Source organism: Balaenoptera musculus, chromosome 4 (assembly GCF_009873245.2).
Source record: "Balaenoptera musculus isolate JJ_BM4_2016_0621 chromosome 4, mBalMus1.pri.v3, whole genome shotgun sequence".
Lineage (NCBI taxonomy): Eukaryota > Metazoa > Chordata > Mammalia > Artiodactyla > Balaenopteridae > Balaenoptera > Balaenoptera musculus.
Genome location: NC_045788.1, coordinates 22,399,247 through 22,417,633, shown reverse-complemented (window position 1 = coordinate 22,417,633; position 18,387 = coordinate 22,399,247). Strand labels below are relative to the sequence as shown.

The 18,387-nt window shown below is 35.1% G+C and overlaps 1 protein-coding gene across 4 annotated transcripts in view; it reads right to left on the bottom strand.

Annotated features, from left to right (window-relative positions):
• Nucleotides 1-18,387, bottom strand: part of RASA2 (RAS p21 protein activator 2) — a 113,515-nt gene that overhangs the window by 67,350 nt on the left and 27,778 nt on the right. For all 4 annotated transcript variants that reach the window (XM_036850478.1, XM_036850480.1, XM_036850479.1 and 1 more), the window contains exons 3-4: nt 17,970-18,073; nt 8,599-8,693 (exon numbers count right to left, since the gene is read on the bottom strand). In XM_036850478.1, coding sequence (XP_036706373.1) covers nt 8,599-8,693; nt 17,970-18,073 — 199 coding nt within the window. The remainder of the gene's footprint in view (nt 1-8,598; nt 8,694-17,969; nt 18,074-18,387) is intronic.

Here is an 18,387-nt window from a genome sequence, read left to right as displayed (position 1 = left end):
AACTTCTCAAGAAACAAAGGCTTAGGAACAATATAATCTGGAGCTTGATATTTCTACCCTGCCACTGGTGATGAGCAATTCTAAACTGGTTGTGAGCAATTCTGAACTGGTTAAGAATCAGTGTTGGATTACCTCCACCCAGCTGACAAGACAAATTGCCACATTGCCAAGTGGAAATTTCAGGGGTGTGATATCCAGGGACTAATGACGTTAAGTTATTTCATCAGAGATAGGAAAGTTTATTATCTAGTCACTGTTCCTCTTTGGAACAACCTTTTCAGACATACACAGAAATCTAACCTGAATCAGCCTATTTTTAATGGGCGTATTTTATACAAGAGTGAGTCTGAGGTCCACTAACTACAAATCTCAGGGTTAGACGGATGAGCGATAAACACTGATGGATCTCAACACAAAAGTCTGCATGAGAAAGCTAAGCTCTAAAAAACAAAGGCAATAGCTGTCATAAAATCAGCAGTTAGGTGGAATTGGAACTATATCTAGCCAACCTTCCACTAAAAATCTAGACACAAATATTTATAAAACCATACATAATTTATAAAATAGGTCTTTCATTAGTCCAGCATTTAATATTCACAACCCCTACTATTCAAGAGTGACCTCAAGAAGGTTCATGATATGTAGTAATTTATAATATTACTCAACCAGAATTTTGAATCATATTTGCTGTCACACCAGCATCTGTGTCACTTGACAAATGAGTGAGCCTAGCCAACTGCACCAACATTTACATCTCAAAGCAGTTGTACCATTTTAACATGTATGTATTTTATGGTAGAAACCATATACTAACAAGGCACTCCCAACTGTTTCTCAGGAAATGTCTAGGATCTAATCTATTTTTAAAACAATACAAACTTAATATAGAGTAGGATAAAAGTATAATAATTTCATTCACAACTAAAAATCACAGCACTGTAGCACTCAAGACTAGAAATCAGAAGATATTTAATGGGGTTCTACCAGGAATCATTATCAGAGTCAGAGCCTACCTAATATGTTCATTACTCCCGCTGGCTGTTATTAAACAGAACATTCCTTTGGCATTAGTCAACAATAACGTAATTACGTATTAACCTGGTCAAGAAAAGAGTGGGGAGAGAACAAGCAGACACAAGACACATACTATAAGGGTGGAACACTAAAATTAAAAAGCATTATGAGTTAAATTAAGGAAATTATAATTTCTAAACTGGAAAACACTACCTCATTATATACTTTAACATGGAAATATATACATGATACTTAGTAGAAGAAACAAGTCACAAAAGAGGGTGTATAATATTAATTTATAAAAATAAAACATACTATATATATTACTATATAAAATTACTACAAGGCTATCTACCGAAACATTGATAGAACTTATCTTTGGTTGGTAGGATTTCAAATTTTTTTCTTTTTGTTCATCTAGATTTTGTAAGTTTCTACTACCATTGTGTTTTGCTTTCTAATAAAGAAAAATGAACAAGAAGTTTTAAAAATTATTTGAAGCTATTTTTTAGTGTTAGAAACCCAAATTTGAAAACATTTAAGAAAAATTTAGTATTCCTTACTATGTTCACATGACAGTTCAGTTTTACTTACATTTGTCACCATTTTATAGAGTTAGATTGTAGCAAAACAAGTTTATTTGGGGGGTGGGGAGGAGAGTTCAGCAAAACATTTCCTAGTTTCCCTTGAAGTCAGGGATAGTGGCTAAGGATAGCCATAAGATACAGTTCTGGCCAATGAGATATAAACAGAAGTTGCTGGTAGAGCATCCAAAGAAGCTTATTGCAAAGGCCTCCCTAACTTCAGCAGTGGCTTGAGAAGTTGGAAAGCTTACTCAAAACTTTCCACAATCTCAACTGGGCATGATAAAAATGGGAGCCCAGGGCCCACCAAGATAGAGTGGCTCTCATAAACACCCAGGCTTTCTGTTGGAACCTTTGAAGGCCTATGCTTGAGTACAAAGGGTGAACAACATAGATCAGCCTTTACAAAGAGTAAAACCTAGCCTGGAATCAGCCAAATCCCTAACTGGATTAAAGTGATCGGCCTCTAGCCTAACCACATGCCAAAAGCAAAAGTCAATCTTTCCTGGAGGAAGAAAAAAATATCATCCAGAGTTTCAAGTTATCTCTAAAATATTTCATATTTCAATGTCCAGCATTCCATCAAAAATTACAAAGCATGCCCTAAGACCACACACCAACCCACCCCCCGCAAACACAAAAACCAAAAAATCAAAAACTGACAAAGAGCAGCAGATTCACAGGAGACACAGATGTTGGAGTTAACGGACAGATTTTTCTTTTTTTGAAATAGAAAACAAAATGAAAACTCAGCAAATACCTGGAAAGTATAAAATATGTCAAATGAAAAATTTAGAATTAAACAATAAAATAACCAAAATGAACATGTATTTAACAGATTAGCCACAGCTGAAAAGAGGACTGGTGAAATAGGAGATAGATTAGTCAGAGAGGGAGAGAGTATAAGAGACATATGAGACATAGTAAAATGGTCTATTATTCACATAACTGAAGTCCCAGAAGAGAGGAGAAAGAATGAACAGGGGAAAAAAAAAAAGCTGAAGAGATAATTGCCTGGAATTTTCCTAAACTGAAGAAAGACAACAAGGCACAGTAATCAAGAGCCCCTAGGAACACCCAAGTAGGATAAAAAGAAAACCACACGTAGCTGCAGCATAGTAAAACTGATGAAAACAAAATATAAAGAGAAAATCCTAAGGCAACTAAAAAAAAACAGGGACATTACTTACAAAGAGGTAACTGTTAAGATGCTGACAAGGAACTATATTTGGTGATAAACATGCAATGGGATTCGGTCCACAACAGCTTTCTTATTATCCAACCTCCTAGGGGAGGTTCAGTGACAAAATAGTATACCTTTCACATGTCAGAAAATAATGGAAGTTCAAATATCTGACACTATATTCTATACTTCTATTTAAAAATAAATCAGATACTTAAAGGTTATTACTCTCTATATATTTCATACCACTAATTATATTAGGTTGATATAAGCAATTATATCACATTAATTTGTATTAGGCAACGTATTTAGGAACTTATTACTGTCTGAAGGTTTATATTCTAACTTTATTTCAGTTACTGTTTCAAAAATTTCACATAGAAAAATCTGTGATTATTTTAATTTTATAGTATGTATAGTCTTGGTACCATTTAGAAGATATTATGTGAATTTCTGCATACAATTTGGGAAATTCAAATGAATATAGGTATTTGGGCAAAACACAATGCATGCACTTAAAAACTTCCTGAGTCTAAACATTTTTTTGTTTTATCAACATTAATAAATTAATTTAAACGACCATTAAATTAAATTTTAACAATCATTCCACAGAACTCAAGTATATTTCAACTGATGAAAATTTTTCTTCATATGAAGGAAACTTCTAGATTTCTGATGGATGTTTTTATATATAGTAATTAATTCTATAAATCATTTTGGACATGACTGCCTATCTGATGAAAAAATAAAGGTTTTACTTAATACCTTCTGTTTATGGATGGATTTGTTTTCTCTTTAAAGAAGTATTTATTATGATCTAGAATGGCTCATTCCTTTATTATTTCATGTTTATAAATTTACAAATGAAGTTTTTAAGATACCTTTATACTCATTATGTCTTAACAGCATGTAAAAAAAGCCCCTGATTTATGCATTATTGGCTATAATCTTTGGATTTTTTTAAATGCTTGCTTGTTTTAAACAAGGGCAGAGGCCATATTACCACCCCACACACACCAAAAAAAAAAAAAAAACCTATAAAACAATCAATAACTTATGGCAGGATCCAGAAATTCAAGATAAGCTTGTTGGTAAAAAGACTTATTAACTAAGTAATTACATCAAAAGGATGTGATTGATATTGCATCTGGATTTACTGCTTGTACAAGTTGTGTGAGACAAACACCCTTAATTAATGAGAGCACCAACTTCTCCATATGAGAGATTTGGTTTAATCAGTCTTATATAAAGGCATACTTTTTATCATAGTACCTAAAAAATAAAGAAAGGAAAAATACTTAAAGTTATTGTGAGTTCCAGGACCAAATAGCTAAAAGCATGGCTGCAGATGACCTAAGCCAAAAGAAGATTTATAGGAAGGGGCACCAACACAACTCCTATTAACTTCGTTTACGTGGCAAAGAATACAGAGAAAGAACACCAAGTGAAATAGGATGATAACCAGGACCACAAACTTAAGGAAGAAAATGCTTTGAAAAAGAGGGAGCAGTCAACAGTATCAAAAGTTGCTGAAAGACCATGTAAGAGGAGGACTGAAAAATGTCCACTAGACTTAACACAGTGTCATGCGTAACATTAGTGAGAGCTGTCTATGCTCTCCCTCCAACCCACTGTGGGGTTTGAAGGCAGATTAGAGTGGGTTGAGAAAAGAATAGTTCAAGCCAAGGGGGAACGCTGCAAAACAAAACAAAAAAGAACAGGAAAAAAAAAGTGTAGCAAAACACACTCATGAAATATTATTAATGTTGTCTTGAATGTTTGAAAAGAAAACTGAAAACAGTTAACATTAACAGCAATAATAAAGCATCTGGGAAACAATTCAAGGTAAGAGGTTAGTGTTCTTAGCAATTTCTGAACTGTTTTGGTATAAAACCCATCTTACTACTATGGAATCCTTTCATCTGAGGGCTAGATTATGTTTCTACATGTTACTTCCCTAGAACTTTAGAACTGAAGGGAATCCTATATACTGAAGTTCTCATGTCACAGTTGAAGGGCCTCAGACAACAATAATTTAGCAGCTCTTTTGGGTACAAATGCCAATTAGAGCTAGGAAATCAAACATCTCCTCTGAAGTAGAGACACCAATCATTTCCTCTACCTAAACCCCTTTCTTAGGGGACAATGCCCCAAAACTTTAATCCCCAGTCACATCAAATTAGACCGCGGTGGGCATCTGACCCAAGTCTGCCAAATTTTCTCTCTAAATTGTGGCAGAGAACTGAGTCAGACCTTAGAGGGTGAGGGGCCGTATGCTCAAGTAGGCTCAAAGACTGATGTGGCATTTTTTAGCTGTCAACAAGAAATAAGAGTGGATTTATAGAGAGAAGCAGAAGGGAGAGACATGTTAGTCTCATCAGACATACAAAAAGAATACCATGGAATCTCATCATTAAACAACGCTTTTTTTCTTTCCCCTTCCTTTTGCACAGTGAACAGTTATTAAAATTAGAGCAGGGGCTTCCCTGGTGGCACAGTGGCTGGGAGTCTGCCTGCCAAAGCAGAGGACACAGGTTCGAGCCCTAGTCCGGGAAGATCCCACATGCCGCGGAGCAACTGAGCCCGTGAGCCACAACTACGGAGCCTGCGCTCTAGAGCCCGCGAGCCACAACTACTGAGTCCGTGAGCCACAACTACTGAAGCCCGCGTGCCTGGAACCTGTGCTCTGCAACAAGACAGGCCTCTGCAATGAGAGGCCTGCACACCACAGCGAGGAGTGGTCCCCGCTCGCCGCAACCAGAGAGGAGCCTGTGCGCAGCAACGAGGACCCAACGCAGCCAAAAAAAAAAAAAAAAAAAAAATTAGAGCGAAAAATAGAGAGAAAACATTAACTATTCACTTTACGAAATAAAAGGGAAAGAAGAAAAACACTGTTTAAACAGTGAGCACTTATACTCAAGGAGCACAGTGAGCACATGAGTAGGGAGAAATGAATCAGTGGGTCTCAATCCTATGTGCCTCCTGCAGTATCTACTGCTGTGTTGAGAAGTCTACACTTCAAAGATACAGTATATATTTTTCATTCACCGTGGTGCTAAATGCAAGCCAGCTAAGCTATTTTATGTGGTGGTCAACCAAAAACAAACAAACCACCCATTATTTTAGTTTACTTTATGAGAAATTAAAGTCTTTTCAAAAATAATTCTATGTGAACTGTATCTAGTCTATCATAGTTAAGAAATCTGATCTCCACTTAGGATGCAGCTCCTATGTAAATGCCTGACAACTTTCTAGCTCTCACTGGCCATACTGAAGTTCTTGTAATTATACTCCAAGGAGCTTCCCAGGAACTTTCTAATGTCGCTCCCTATTTCTCTGAGCTAATTTGGGTAAGCTTCTGTGCCTTATACTCAGATTTTCCTAAGTGATTCTCTTAATAATCTATGTTGAAGCCTTTTTAAGACCAACAGTACAGAATAGTGAAAGGTAGTAAAGCACCGTGGTTAGGAGTTTTAGAATCAGACAAGCTCTTTATGGGAATGATGGTTCCATCACTTAATAGTTTTGTGCCTTTGCAGATGTCATTTAACCTCTATGAATCCATTTTCTCCATCTATAAAATGGAGGTAATGCTACCTACACCTCATAATGCTAATCTGAAGATTAAGTGAGATAATATATATTAAGTCCTTAGTACTGTGCTAGATATATGCTGTTCTAATTACTAACAGTAATTATTAGATTAAATTCCTGCTGAACTCTGTCTCACAGCTTTCTCCTATGGCTCCACCAACTGCTCTTATTTCCATGATATTTTTATAAAATTTTATAAAACTTATGCAAGTGAACAAATTCATTAACAAAATAGGATTTGTATGAATCAGGCTGCTTTTCTATCTTTTTTAGACTCACGAGGTTGATTTAATATTCCTAGATCAGCTTTGGAGCGAAACAATATTCCCAATGTACAAGATTAATGTGATAAGTGTCATGCACCCCCTCCCATCCCCTAAAGTACTCTTCCTTCTAAAATTTATTTTAAATAGTGAGTAGATCTTACAAATCAACTATCATTTAAGACAAAAGAACTGTAAAGGTTAAAAACTCATGGTTATGAAAATAATTCGTAGCAAATAAAAAATGTCATGATATCTAACGGTTAAATGCTGTTTGCAGATTTTTGTGTTTCAGCCATGAGTTTTATATATACAATCAAATAAAAAGCCTGTTACCCAGTACTGAGCTCTAAAACCATCTCCAATAATTATATAAAGAGTATTCTATAGAAATTTCTAACTTTGGAGAGCTGGGTCCCTTAAATCCTTTAGCAAATAACACTGGCCACAAGAAAAAGAATGGACTTTAATAAACTACATCTTAAAATAATCCTCAAACTTCATTTTAGACCAAATTCTCAAAGCCTTTTCTTATCTTTCTTTTTTGTTAAAACCATTAAAAAGAAAAACTAGCACTTCAAAACTTTCATGTCTGCCTTTCGGTAAAGGCATATTAGGGAAATGGACACCTGACTGACTGGTGGTAAACAGACATTTTACATTTGTATAACTATTAACAGCTTTCAAAATACTCTTAAAGGTATTTCATTTAATTCTCACAATCATATGAGTCAACATGGCAACTTTCATTCCCATTTTATAGAAATAAAATTCAAGGTCAGTAAAATAACCACATATGAAAATTAGGACCTCAATTTTTAGACTTCTACTTTAAAACCCTTTCCACTTCATCACATTGCCTCTCACCTGGATCATTTACCATACAGTATAACTGGGATAAGAATAAAAGTTATTGTCAAATGGAAAGAAAAGAACATTAAAATGGGGTAGGGTGGAAAAACAGGAGACGTTTCAATTATATTTTGTACTTAAGAAGGGGTTTTAGCAAACAAATACTTAATTTTTTGAGAATTTAAGCAAACAGAATGCTTGAGAGGTTATGAGGAAACAGACACAGGCACTTTATTTGCAAATACCTGTGGGTGTGTGGTGCAGTACTTTTTTTTTTGCCTTAAACTTCTGTTTGAGTCACAGTGACAAATTATAACTTCTTTTAGAGAAGAAGAATTCTGCTTGCAGTTACGCCCTTGGGAAATGGTTTCACAATCCTTATCATATTTTATAAATAAATAGGGTTACAAAAAAAGGATTCCCTTTAGATAGAAATAATTTCTAAGAGTAACTCAGACTTTTCAGAAACAAATACAAAAGTTAAGCTACATGGCTAAACACATTTTTATTCACACATAGAATCTTTAAGACCTCTTATTTTGGCAAGAGGAAAGAAGAGCTTTAAAATAAGTAATGATACCCTTTCAAATAAAAAGAAAGATGAACAAAAGGAAGGGTGGGTATGGGAATGAAGGCTCTGCATGGTGGGCTCAGGCATGGTTTGAATGAATAACATTTTCCCAAGTCTAGTGTATTAGAGAGTAAAGAGAGCATCCTGGTCAGTACAGATGAAATAAATCACAGACTTCTAAGGATTCTCCTCAGAGTTAATAAAACATACCTTTTCCATTAAAACCGTTTCCCCATCTAAAAAAATTAGTAATTTGCTACTGTGACCCAAATAAAAGAACGAAGGAAGGAAAAAAACTGTCCTAATATAACCCCCCCAAACACATACGCGTGCACATACACGTACATTATTCTTGATTTCATGTGGCGAGGCATTTCCTTCCAGTTATTTGTTACTCAGAGGTCTATAATGTTTGGTGCCAGAATCTAAAATAAGGTATGATTAAGCTCTCTCTAAATGAACTAGTATAATTAGTTCGTTTTTCACTCATTTTCTGTGTGTGACCATCTCTTTCATCACTTAATCCTTAGTATTTACCTGAACCTCTGAATTGGAATCAATAGGCTGGAGTGAAAACCAAGTTTCTCTGCCACTGTGGTTACACAAGTCTTCTTTTTTGATGGCTACTTTTCCTGTAAGAAATAAGTAAAACAATGAGGAAACATATTATATATAGTCATTAGCGCTGTTACATATAATACTTTGTAGAAAACATTTAAAAATAATTTGTATCTGTTGATATCAAAAAATCCATTTTCATAAAGCATTTTTCTATATCCTAAAAACTGAAAAGGTGCCTCATTTCCCTCTACCCATTGGCAGACCCTTCTCTGGGCCATTTTGAATTAGGGGTTTAGACCAAAACGCAGTTGTATTTATATGCAACTGCGTTTTTTTAGTACTTATTCAGATTCACATTTTCACCCAGAGTACATTCATCAGTATAAAAAGCAATGTACAATGATAGTGCAAACTAATCCTCTCAACTCTTTAACACTACGAATAAACCATATGTTCTGTCTGAGCAGACATATCTGCATTTAATAAGAGTTTATAAGCTCCAATTAAGAGAACAGAAAAACAGTATCATATGGTCACTAATAATTTTGAAAACTGACTTGAAATTATGAGATTAAAATAATTTTATTAAAAATTTGCTTTATCAAAACACTGTAAACACCGCTTATGTTGCTTCAATGCATACACACACACAAAAAAATCAAAGCAGTTCCCTAAAGAGTTTCTACGTCTCAGAGACAGATACAGTACAATGAACAAAGTAGTATGAGAGGAAGAAACAGAAATGTTCTTATTATAATGAAGTATTTGCCATGTTGGTACAAAGCATTTCCTTCCTCAATTCAAGTTTTAAGAAGTAGACATAGTTTTGCATATGACCGACAATTTATTCCAACATTCAACACAAAAGCTTCAACAAAGGACATATGCTAAAGTAAAAAATAGTTCACTTTCTTTTATTTTATCAAACAAGAATTTTCATTTTAAGTACCCTAATTATACTTCATACCCTTTTCACTTATGACCACCTTGGTCTTTTAGTTCAACATTTGAAAACTTTTAGAAAACAGTAAAAAAAAATTTCTGTCAAGATGTATCAATTTTTGTGTATCAAGTGGAAAGAAAAGGCATAACAGGAAAACAAACACAGAAAAACTGTCTTTAAAATTTTATTCTAGAATTAAGACAGTGGTAATGGTTGCACAACTCTGTGAATATACTTAAAACCACTGCACTGCACACTTTAAAAGGGTAAGTTTTATGGCATGTAAATAACACATCAATAAAGCTATTATTTAAAAATTTAATATTATAAGACCCTTATTCTACAATTTCCAGGATTTTTAGTTTTATACATAGTTTATGAATGTGTATGTAGATGTACATACATGTGCATGTATAATGCATACAAACATCACTAAAGCAAGCCCCCAACTTAAAAAAAAGGGCTTTTAAAAAAGTTTATTCAGAAGTTTTCCGGTTTGATTGATGCATTTACTCATTCAACAAATAATCACAATGGCTTTGTATTTTAAATGGTGAGTTGATTTCCAGACTTCCTTAACCAAAGTCTATTTAACCAATAATGCTTCTAAAAACTAGAGTAGGAATCTACCTGTTCAATTTACAACTCACAACTCAGATCACTGGAAACACATCTTTGTCACAAGTGCCTTCCCAAAAGAGAATCCTCTCTTAGTTCACAGGTTAAAAAAAAAAAAAATCCTAAGGCAAGGACCCTCTTCCTCCTATTTCATGTCTCATGTATCCATGGTACTCACTGTCACAAAAGAATTGAATGGTTCTTGTCTTTTGAGAGGGAAACTCTTTTCTGACTAGCCATATAAATAAGCCGTTTGTAAGTTGAGAAAAACCTGCAATTTCATTGCCAGCTCTTATTCTTATCAAGTTCCTTTTAAGATGTCAGTTTCTAAAATGTAAAGATTTAGTCAGCCTGAAGAAGCATGGAAGAACACATGATCTCAAGAAGTCACAGAAACTGACAAAGAACAACAGAGAAAAATAAAGAAAAATATTTAAAGTCATTAGGTATTAGGATACCTGCCAACATGTTCAGCACTTCAATAGGCAATATAACATATGAAAAAGAAATATATGTCATCAGCCCTAGGGAATCAAACAGGGTAGAGAAGGGTTAGGAGGGCAGGGAGGGAGGGAAAATGAATAAAACAATGAATGAGAAAGGTGGGAGGGTAAAGGGGAAAGGAATTTGGAGAAAGAGGAGAGGAACAGGGAGGGGAGGAACAAGTGTCTGAAATACAAATAAGACCAAAAAAATCGTTCATCATTCTTATTCGTTGTGAGCTATCCTTAGTTAAACAGGTTAGATGACAGCTATTAAATATTAAAGGTAGGTAGCCTGATACAGTGGAAAGAGCACTGAACTGAAAGAAAAGCCAGCATTTACTGAACAGCTACCAGGTAGTAAACATTCTTACACATTTTGTTTAATCTTCATAACAATCTTGGGGGAAGAGGATATATTACAGATGAGGAAAGCTGAATGATATCAAAAACCTGCCCACTAACAAGTGCTAAAGCCAGATTTCAAAACCAAGGTACGCCTGCCTGTTCATGTTCCTTCCAACACAGACACTAACTCTGTAGTATCTACACTACAGACACTACAGACACTACAAACACTAATTCTGTTACTTATTAAGCTGTGTGATCTTGGGCAATTTATTTAAATTCTACATCTCATTTACCTCCTCTGTGTTTGAAACAACTTTCTCAGCTCTAATGAAACCTATTCCATGCCTCCAATGGTCTCCAAAGTGTTTTAGTTTAATGTTTACTATATTAAACAAAGTTAACTCATTATTTCACTAGCTGTGAGATCACCAACATTGAAAATAAACAAATATATAAATAATCAACCAACCACCCCAGGAACCAAATACCCAACACACTATTTAAAGGTACCATTTCATTTCCCCACTGTACTGACAAACCCATAGACAGAAAGAGCTTAGACCACATATATACACAAATATATACCAGACGCTATATTAGTTCCTTAAAATCAGACAAGGAGAGGAAACACAAAAAGAAATGAAGGAACTGTGGACACAGAAACCATTTCTGTTGGTCTGTAAGTAAAAAAAAGTATTCTTAGCTTTCCATTACCACTTCTAAGCAGCATTTTCTTACCATCTGTAAATATCATATTATACTAGGCCCCCATTTTTAGGCACAACATATTCTTAGAAATTTCATCCTGATACAGATCACCAACCGGCAAAATCTTGATGGCCTTGTTCCTACTTGGCTACTAGTAGAAATGGCTGAAAGGGTAGATAAAAGTAGCGATAAGTGTGACTGCCTATACAAGCTGAAAAAGAACCAGAGGACTGAACAAATTCTGGCAGTATCAATAACAGCAATTCAATCGATGGCAACACTTAGATGCCTTAGTGTACAGGGTTTAGATTGATACCTTTTGGTCTCTGCGGCAGACTGATATATTAGTGGCTTCCAATAAATCATACTTCCTTGTTCTATGCCACGGTGTGGTCCCCTCCAGCACTGACTCTGGGTTTGGCCATGCCACTTACTTCTGCCAATGGGACATCAGCAAATGTAATGCAAGTAGTCTTAATAAGCACCTGCAGTAGGGCTTAGCCTCTTGCGACCTCAATACCATGTGGAGTGGAAGGCCCAGATAATGGACAGCACCAGCCATCAGGCCTATGGGTCAGATCATTCAGCCCAGTCAATTTTTCAGGTAAGTGCACATTAGTGACCCCAGGTGAGACCAGCAGAACCACCACCCAGTTGAGCTTGGCCCAAATTGACAACCTGCAGAATCATGAGCAAATATATGATTGCTAAATTAAGCCACTGAGTACTGGGGTGTGAGTTGTTATGTAGCAATAGATAACTGATACAGTCCCTGTGCAAACAGACACAAAAGTGTAGTCATAAGCAATTTTTAAACAGTAGGTTTGACTTAAGAGCTAAATGCCAGGAGAAATTACAATTCAAAGGGTTTAAGAAATACCTTCACTATCTTAAACCCAACCTTATTTTATAGGTGAACAAGGCCTAAGAACGTAGAGTGACTTATTTAAGGTCACAAAGGCAGTTAGTGATAGAGTCATGAATGGAATTCAGGTCTCTAATATCCTAGTGAAATTCTCTTATAACATTCTAAACCATGGGGAAAGAAAAACAAGTTAACCAGTCTACTAAGATAACCATGGTTTAACTGCTTAAGCCTAGATCCCTCTGAAAACAAAAATAACTAGAAAATACACATTAGAAGGTTAAATATATATGTTTTAATATTATTACGATCCTCACTGGAAGTGGAATTTTATTCTTACATAAAGTTTTTCTCTTCTCTTTTTCTCCTTTTTTAAGGGAAGAAGACACTATAACTTAGGACAATATATCACACAGTAAAAGACTTTTAAAGCCTTAATTTTACAATTTTCTATCTTTTTGCAGCATGGTTCCTATGTTTCAAGTTTTCAATTAACCTATAATCAAGTTTTCATACTAACTGTTCCTGGCATATAAGGATTCGTAATATGAAAAACTATGCCCCATATTAATAACAGTTATTACTTCCAGGAAGGGGACTGGGAGGGGGTCAGTGGCCAAAATTAATTGTCTGTAATACTATAATTAAAATTTTTTTTACAAAAAGGAAAATATCCATATATTATTATACAATTAAAAATAAAAAACAAACAGGCTTTTAAAGCTACTCAACAAGTACACATTCTTAGATCTTCTTAAGTTTAAAAGGTGGCTCTCTCAACCCTAGCTCAAATTTCATTCCCAGAAAATGCTATGGCACTGTTTAGCCTACAACTGGGCAACGCAGTTATAAAATAATGAGGGAACTCAATTTCCAGTAGCTCAAAATTAAAAAAAACAAACTGCCGCCTAACTTTATGAGTTAATGACAAAAGAAAAATACGTTAAAGTAAAAAAATGTAAAAATTTGTAAGTGAAAATATCCAGATTATTTTCCAACTTTAAATTAAAGGCTATGTACGAACTGTGTTTACTTTAATAATTCCTATCTATAAAAGGAAAAACAATTTCTACTAAATGTAGAAATTTTATTTCTTAATAAGAATAAACTTTTTTTTCTTTTTTACCAGTTCCCACACCAAGTTATGGCCTTCTGATACCACTCCTCAAAGGACTGATTTTTACTTTAAAAACAAATAAAAAAACAAAACAAGGGCAACTTTTGGAAATCATAATTATAAACCTCAACTAAAGGCCTTTCCAAGAAATACTACATAATGACTACTTGTAAATAGGTAATGAAAATTACAAAACATTTTCTTAAAATGTTTAGTCAATCAAAGATACACACTCTCTCAAGGGTCGTTAATAATCACCAACAGCCTCTATCCAATCTTTACCCTACGCTACCTCTCTCTAGTCTTGCCATTAAAAGATCTCCTTGCCTTCTGAGATATTCATCTCTTCTATCTCTCTTCCAACTTCCTGATACATTTTATCAATCTTCACTAAAGCCTCATTTTCCCTGCAACCCTCCTTAAATGCTCCCAGGGCAATTTCATTCATTCCAGCAGAGGCTTCAAGTATCACTCAGTGCTAACAACTCTCAAATCCATACCTCCACATCAAATCCAGATTTCTTCTCTGAGCTTCAGATCTGTATTTCCAACAGTCAACCAACATGTCCACCAAGATACTCCCCAGGTAATGCAAGTTTAACTTGTTTGAAATTTAACTTATTTGAAATCAAAGTCATCCTCTCCCTTCCCCATCCTGAATGCTCCTTATCTCAGTTAATGACAACCATAGAAACAAGACCATTTTTAACTCTTTCCCTTCTTATATCCTCTTTATCTTCTTAGTACCTATTTCCTATTTAAAGCTACTCCTGTGAAGTACATTCCCTCATTTGCATTTCCACTGCCACTACCCTACTCATCTCATTTGATAATAGCCTCCTTGATGGCCTCCCTGCCTTTAACCTCTCTCCATTCTAAAGCATAAACTATAGATCAGGGGTCCCCAACCCCCAGGCCACGGACCCATAATGTTAGGAACCCGGCCGCACAGCAGGAGGTAAGCGGCGGGCAAGCGAGCAAAGCTTCATCTGTATTTACAGCCGCTCCCCATCGCTCACATTACTGCCTGAGCTCCACCTCCTGCCAGATAAGTGGCATTAGATTCTCATAGGAGCGCGAACCGTACTGTGAACTGCACATGCGACCGATGTAGGTTGCACGCGCCTTATGAGAATCTAATGCCTGATGATCTGAGGTGGAGCTGAGGCAGTGATGCTAGTGCTGGGGAGCGGCTGCAAATACAGATTATCATTAGAGAGAGGTTTGACTGCACAGAGACCATAATAAATCAACTGCCTGCAGACTCATATCAAAACCCTGTCGATGAGTGGCAAGTGAAAACAAGCTCAGGGCTCCCACTGATTCTGCATTATGGTGAGTTGTATAATTATTTCATTATATATTACAACATAATAATAATAGAAATAAAGTGCACGATAAATGTAATGCACCTGAATCATCCAAAACCGTACCCCTCCCCCAGTCCATGGAAAAACTGTCTTCCATGAAACTGGTCCCTGGTGCCAAAAAGGTTGGAGACCGCTGCTACAGATGGCATACTTAAAGTAGATGTTTATATACTTTAAAAATACGTGTATATATAGTTATATATATGTATATATATGTATACACACTTTAAATACGTAACCTATAGACTCTGAGTTTGTAGTTTGAAAGTTATTGTTTACACCACAGGAAGTTGTTAAACTACAAAACTATATTCGTATATGCAGTTATATATGATTTTTAAAAGGTTCCTCATTCTTAAAAGGATCAACACTACTGTCAACAGGATAAAGTCCAAATTCCTTAACACAGCTTTGAGGGTCCACCACAACTTGGTCCAATTCATATTCCCAGATTCATCTTCTACCAGCCTTGGCCTAAGTAATTTACATTTTCCAGCAGATACACCACAAACATGATTCACTTTTTCTTCTCTGCTTCTGCTAATCCCTATTATCTTGAAACTTCTTCCTTTTCCTACCTAGGCAGTCTCTGTTAATCCTCCACCAAACAAAATTAACTCTTCTTTCCTCTGTGCTCCCAAGTACTTTGTTCCTACCTCCAGCACAGACCCTATTAAATATATTAGTATTAGAGTATAAATCGGCCTGAAAACCTGGGAGCAACTTGAATCTTATTCACCTTAGTATCCCCATCTTTTGTACGCCACATAGACAAGTGTTTGTAAATGTTTGTTTAATTGAATTAAGGGTGGAGCCTCAGGGGTGATCCATAATTAAGGGTTTGCTACACAGAGAAAAGTCTACATATAAGAAGTCAGAAGGAAGACAACTAGGGAAATACAATGTCATTAAACTGCCTTTTCCTTGGCTTTCAACAAGTTGAATAAGCAATCCAAAGAGTCTAATGTGACACAGAGGCAGATGAGGATTGAAAACTATGAAAATGCCTTTTGTGACAAAGTATTTGTTATGTATATAGCTGACAGAAGTTAACGTATTTATCAAATATGGATGCATAAGAATAAATAAAAGATAAAATTCCATCCAAAAGAAAAATAAGCAAAAGAATTAACAACTAATTCATAGAAGAAAAATGTAAAAGACCAATAAACATATGAAAAATTCCTCAAGTTCACTAATAATCAGAAAATACAAGTTAAAATGAAATATTTCTTTCACCTATCAAATTAGAAAAATAATTTTTCAATGATAATATCCAAGAATGACCAGGGTATGGTGAAATGATTACGCCCATGTCATGTTTGGGGGAATGTAAATTAGTGCAATATTTCTGGGAGCCAATGGAAAAATATATATAAAAAAAAAACTTAAAAATATTCAAACGCTTTGGCTCAGTATTTTCACCTCTAGGAATTTATCCTAGAAAAAAGACATGCAAAAATGTATGCAGAAGGATGTTCATAGCAACACCATTTAGAGTAACAAACATCTGGAAACATAAATCTCTACCATGAAAAGAGTGGTTAAAATAATACATTCCTATAGAAAGGATATTTTAAAAATTACTTGTGAAAAATATTTAATGATGTGGGAAAAGGATCATTAGATGATATTAAATGAAAAAGGAAAAAAACTTGAATAAACAGTACAATGTAATAATATAAATGTGTGAAATAAAGAATGGGAAGAAATACACAAATTATTAACTCTAGCTGTTCTTACGCAGAGTCATTACCAATCCCTTAGAACATGTAATAATTTTACAATTAAGAGAAAGTATTATTGTTTTTAAAAGGTTATTTTATCTGCTCTAAAATGATTTTTGGCAAACTTCAAAAACAAGTTTGTCAGAAAAATGAAGTCAGGTTATAGCGATTTAAAAAGAAATAAGTAGTAAGCAGAAGGATATAGACCATTTGTTAAGGAATTCAATAGCAAAAGCAGAAACAAATTAGACGGTAGTTAAGAGGTCAAAGCCAAATAAAGCGTAATCATTAAACTGTAGGAGATGAGCATGTTTCAAATGGGAAAGGAGAGGTGGAGATGATGACATTCAGGACACTAAAATAGGAGAGTAATGCATGTAAATTACAGACCTCTACCTGTCATTCAAAGATAGTGGTGCAAAGACCATGGACGTGACAGTATGTGGCCAGTTAGTTTTGTCCTAGTCGATGCCTACAGATCATACCTCAGACAATTACTTAAGAAACAGTTACCAGTCACCAATATAGCCAGAGAGAAGAATATGACTAGATTAAACCGAATTATGACTTCTATTAGAAAAACTTCAAAAACAGATGTTCTTTGTTGGGGATCAAATACTGTGATCTTTGTAAAAAACATTCTTTGAACCATTCAACAATATTTACAGAGCATTTACTAAATATAACGCACTCCGGCAGTGACAGTCTCTGCCTTTATAAATATCATATATATTCAACTAGAGCACCTAGACATTAAACAACAAACTGATTTGTCAAATCAGATTCATATAAATCAGAGTTCTACCCAGGATCAAGCTTTACTAATAACATAAAAGAAGTAGACAAATAGACTCTGATACACCTGAAAAACAAACAAACGGATGAACAACTATAATGAATACTATAAAAAGGGACCCACCAGGTACTATGGAAACATATGGCACCATGAGTAGGGGGAGATCGGTTATGTCACTTCCCTGAGGAAGTGTCACCCAAGCTGAGCATTCAAATTAAAAATCAGATCCACAAATGAACATGAAGTCTACAGGAAAGGATTAGAAAGTTGAGAATATATTATTCTGTTGTTTTCAACACTTTATACTTAGAGAAAGAATGAATATAAACACCAATGTTGTGATTAAAAGACAATTCTGAATAGTACATACCTATACGAAGGTCTCTTTGTAAAACATTCTTATCATAAACATAGAAAGACAAATACTGGAAAGTTCTTGGAATCTCAAAGTAAAATTCTTCACTGAAAAACGGGCTAGAGAGAAAAGGGGGAAAGTTCATTAAATTTAAATTCAACAGTGTCCTCCTATAATATTTTCAATGAAATAAATTAAAATTACAGATTAAACACCATAAAGAAAAGCTTCAAGAGTTCCAAAATAATTCTCTATGCTAAGTTTCAACTAAACCCTGTATAAACCAAGCTGAACTCTGAAAGGACCTCGATTGCCAGGCTGGGCTCTGAACAAACAGATTTTCTGGAGTCCTGTGGACAGAATATCCAGTAACTGCCTGGGGTCATGCTCACCTAAAGTGGACACAAATGAGAGCTGAGGACAGTGTCATTCA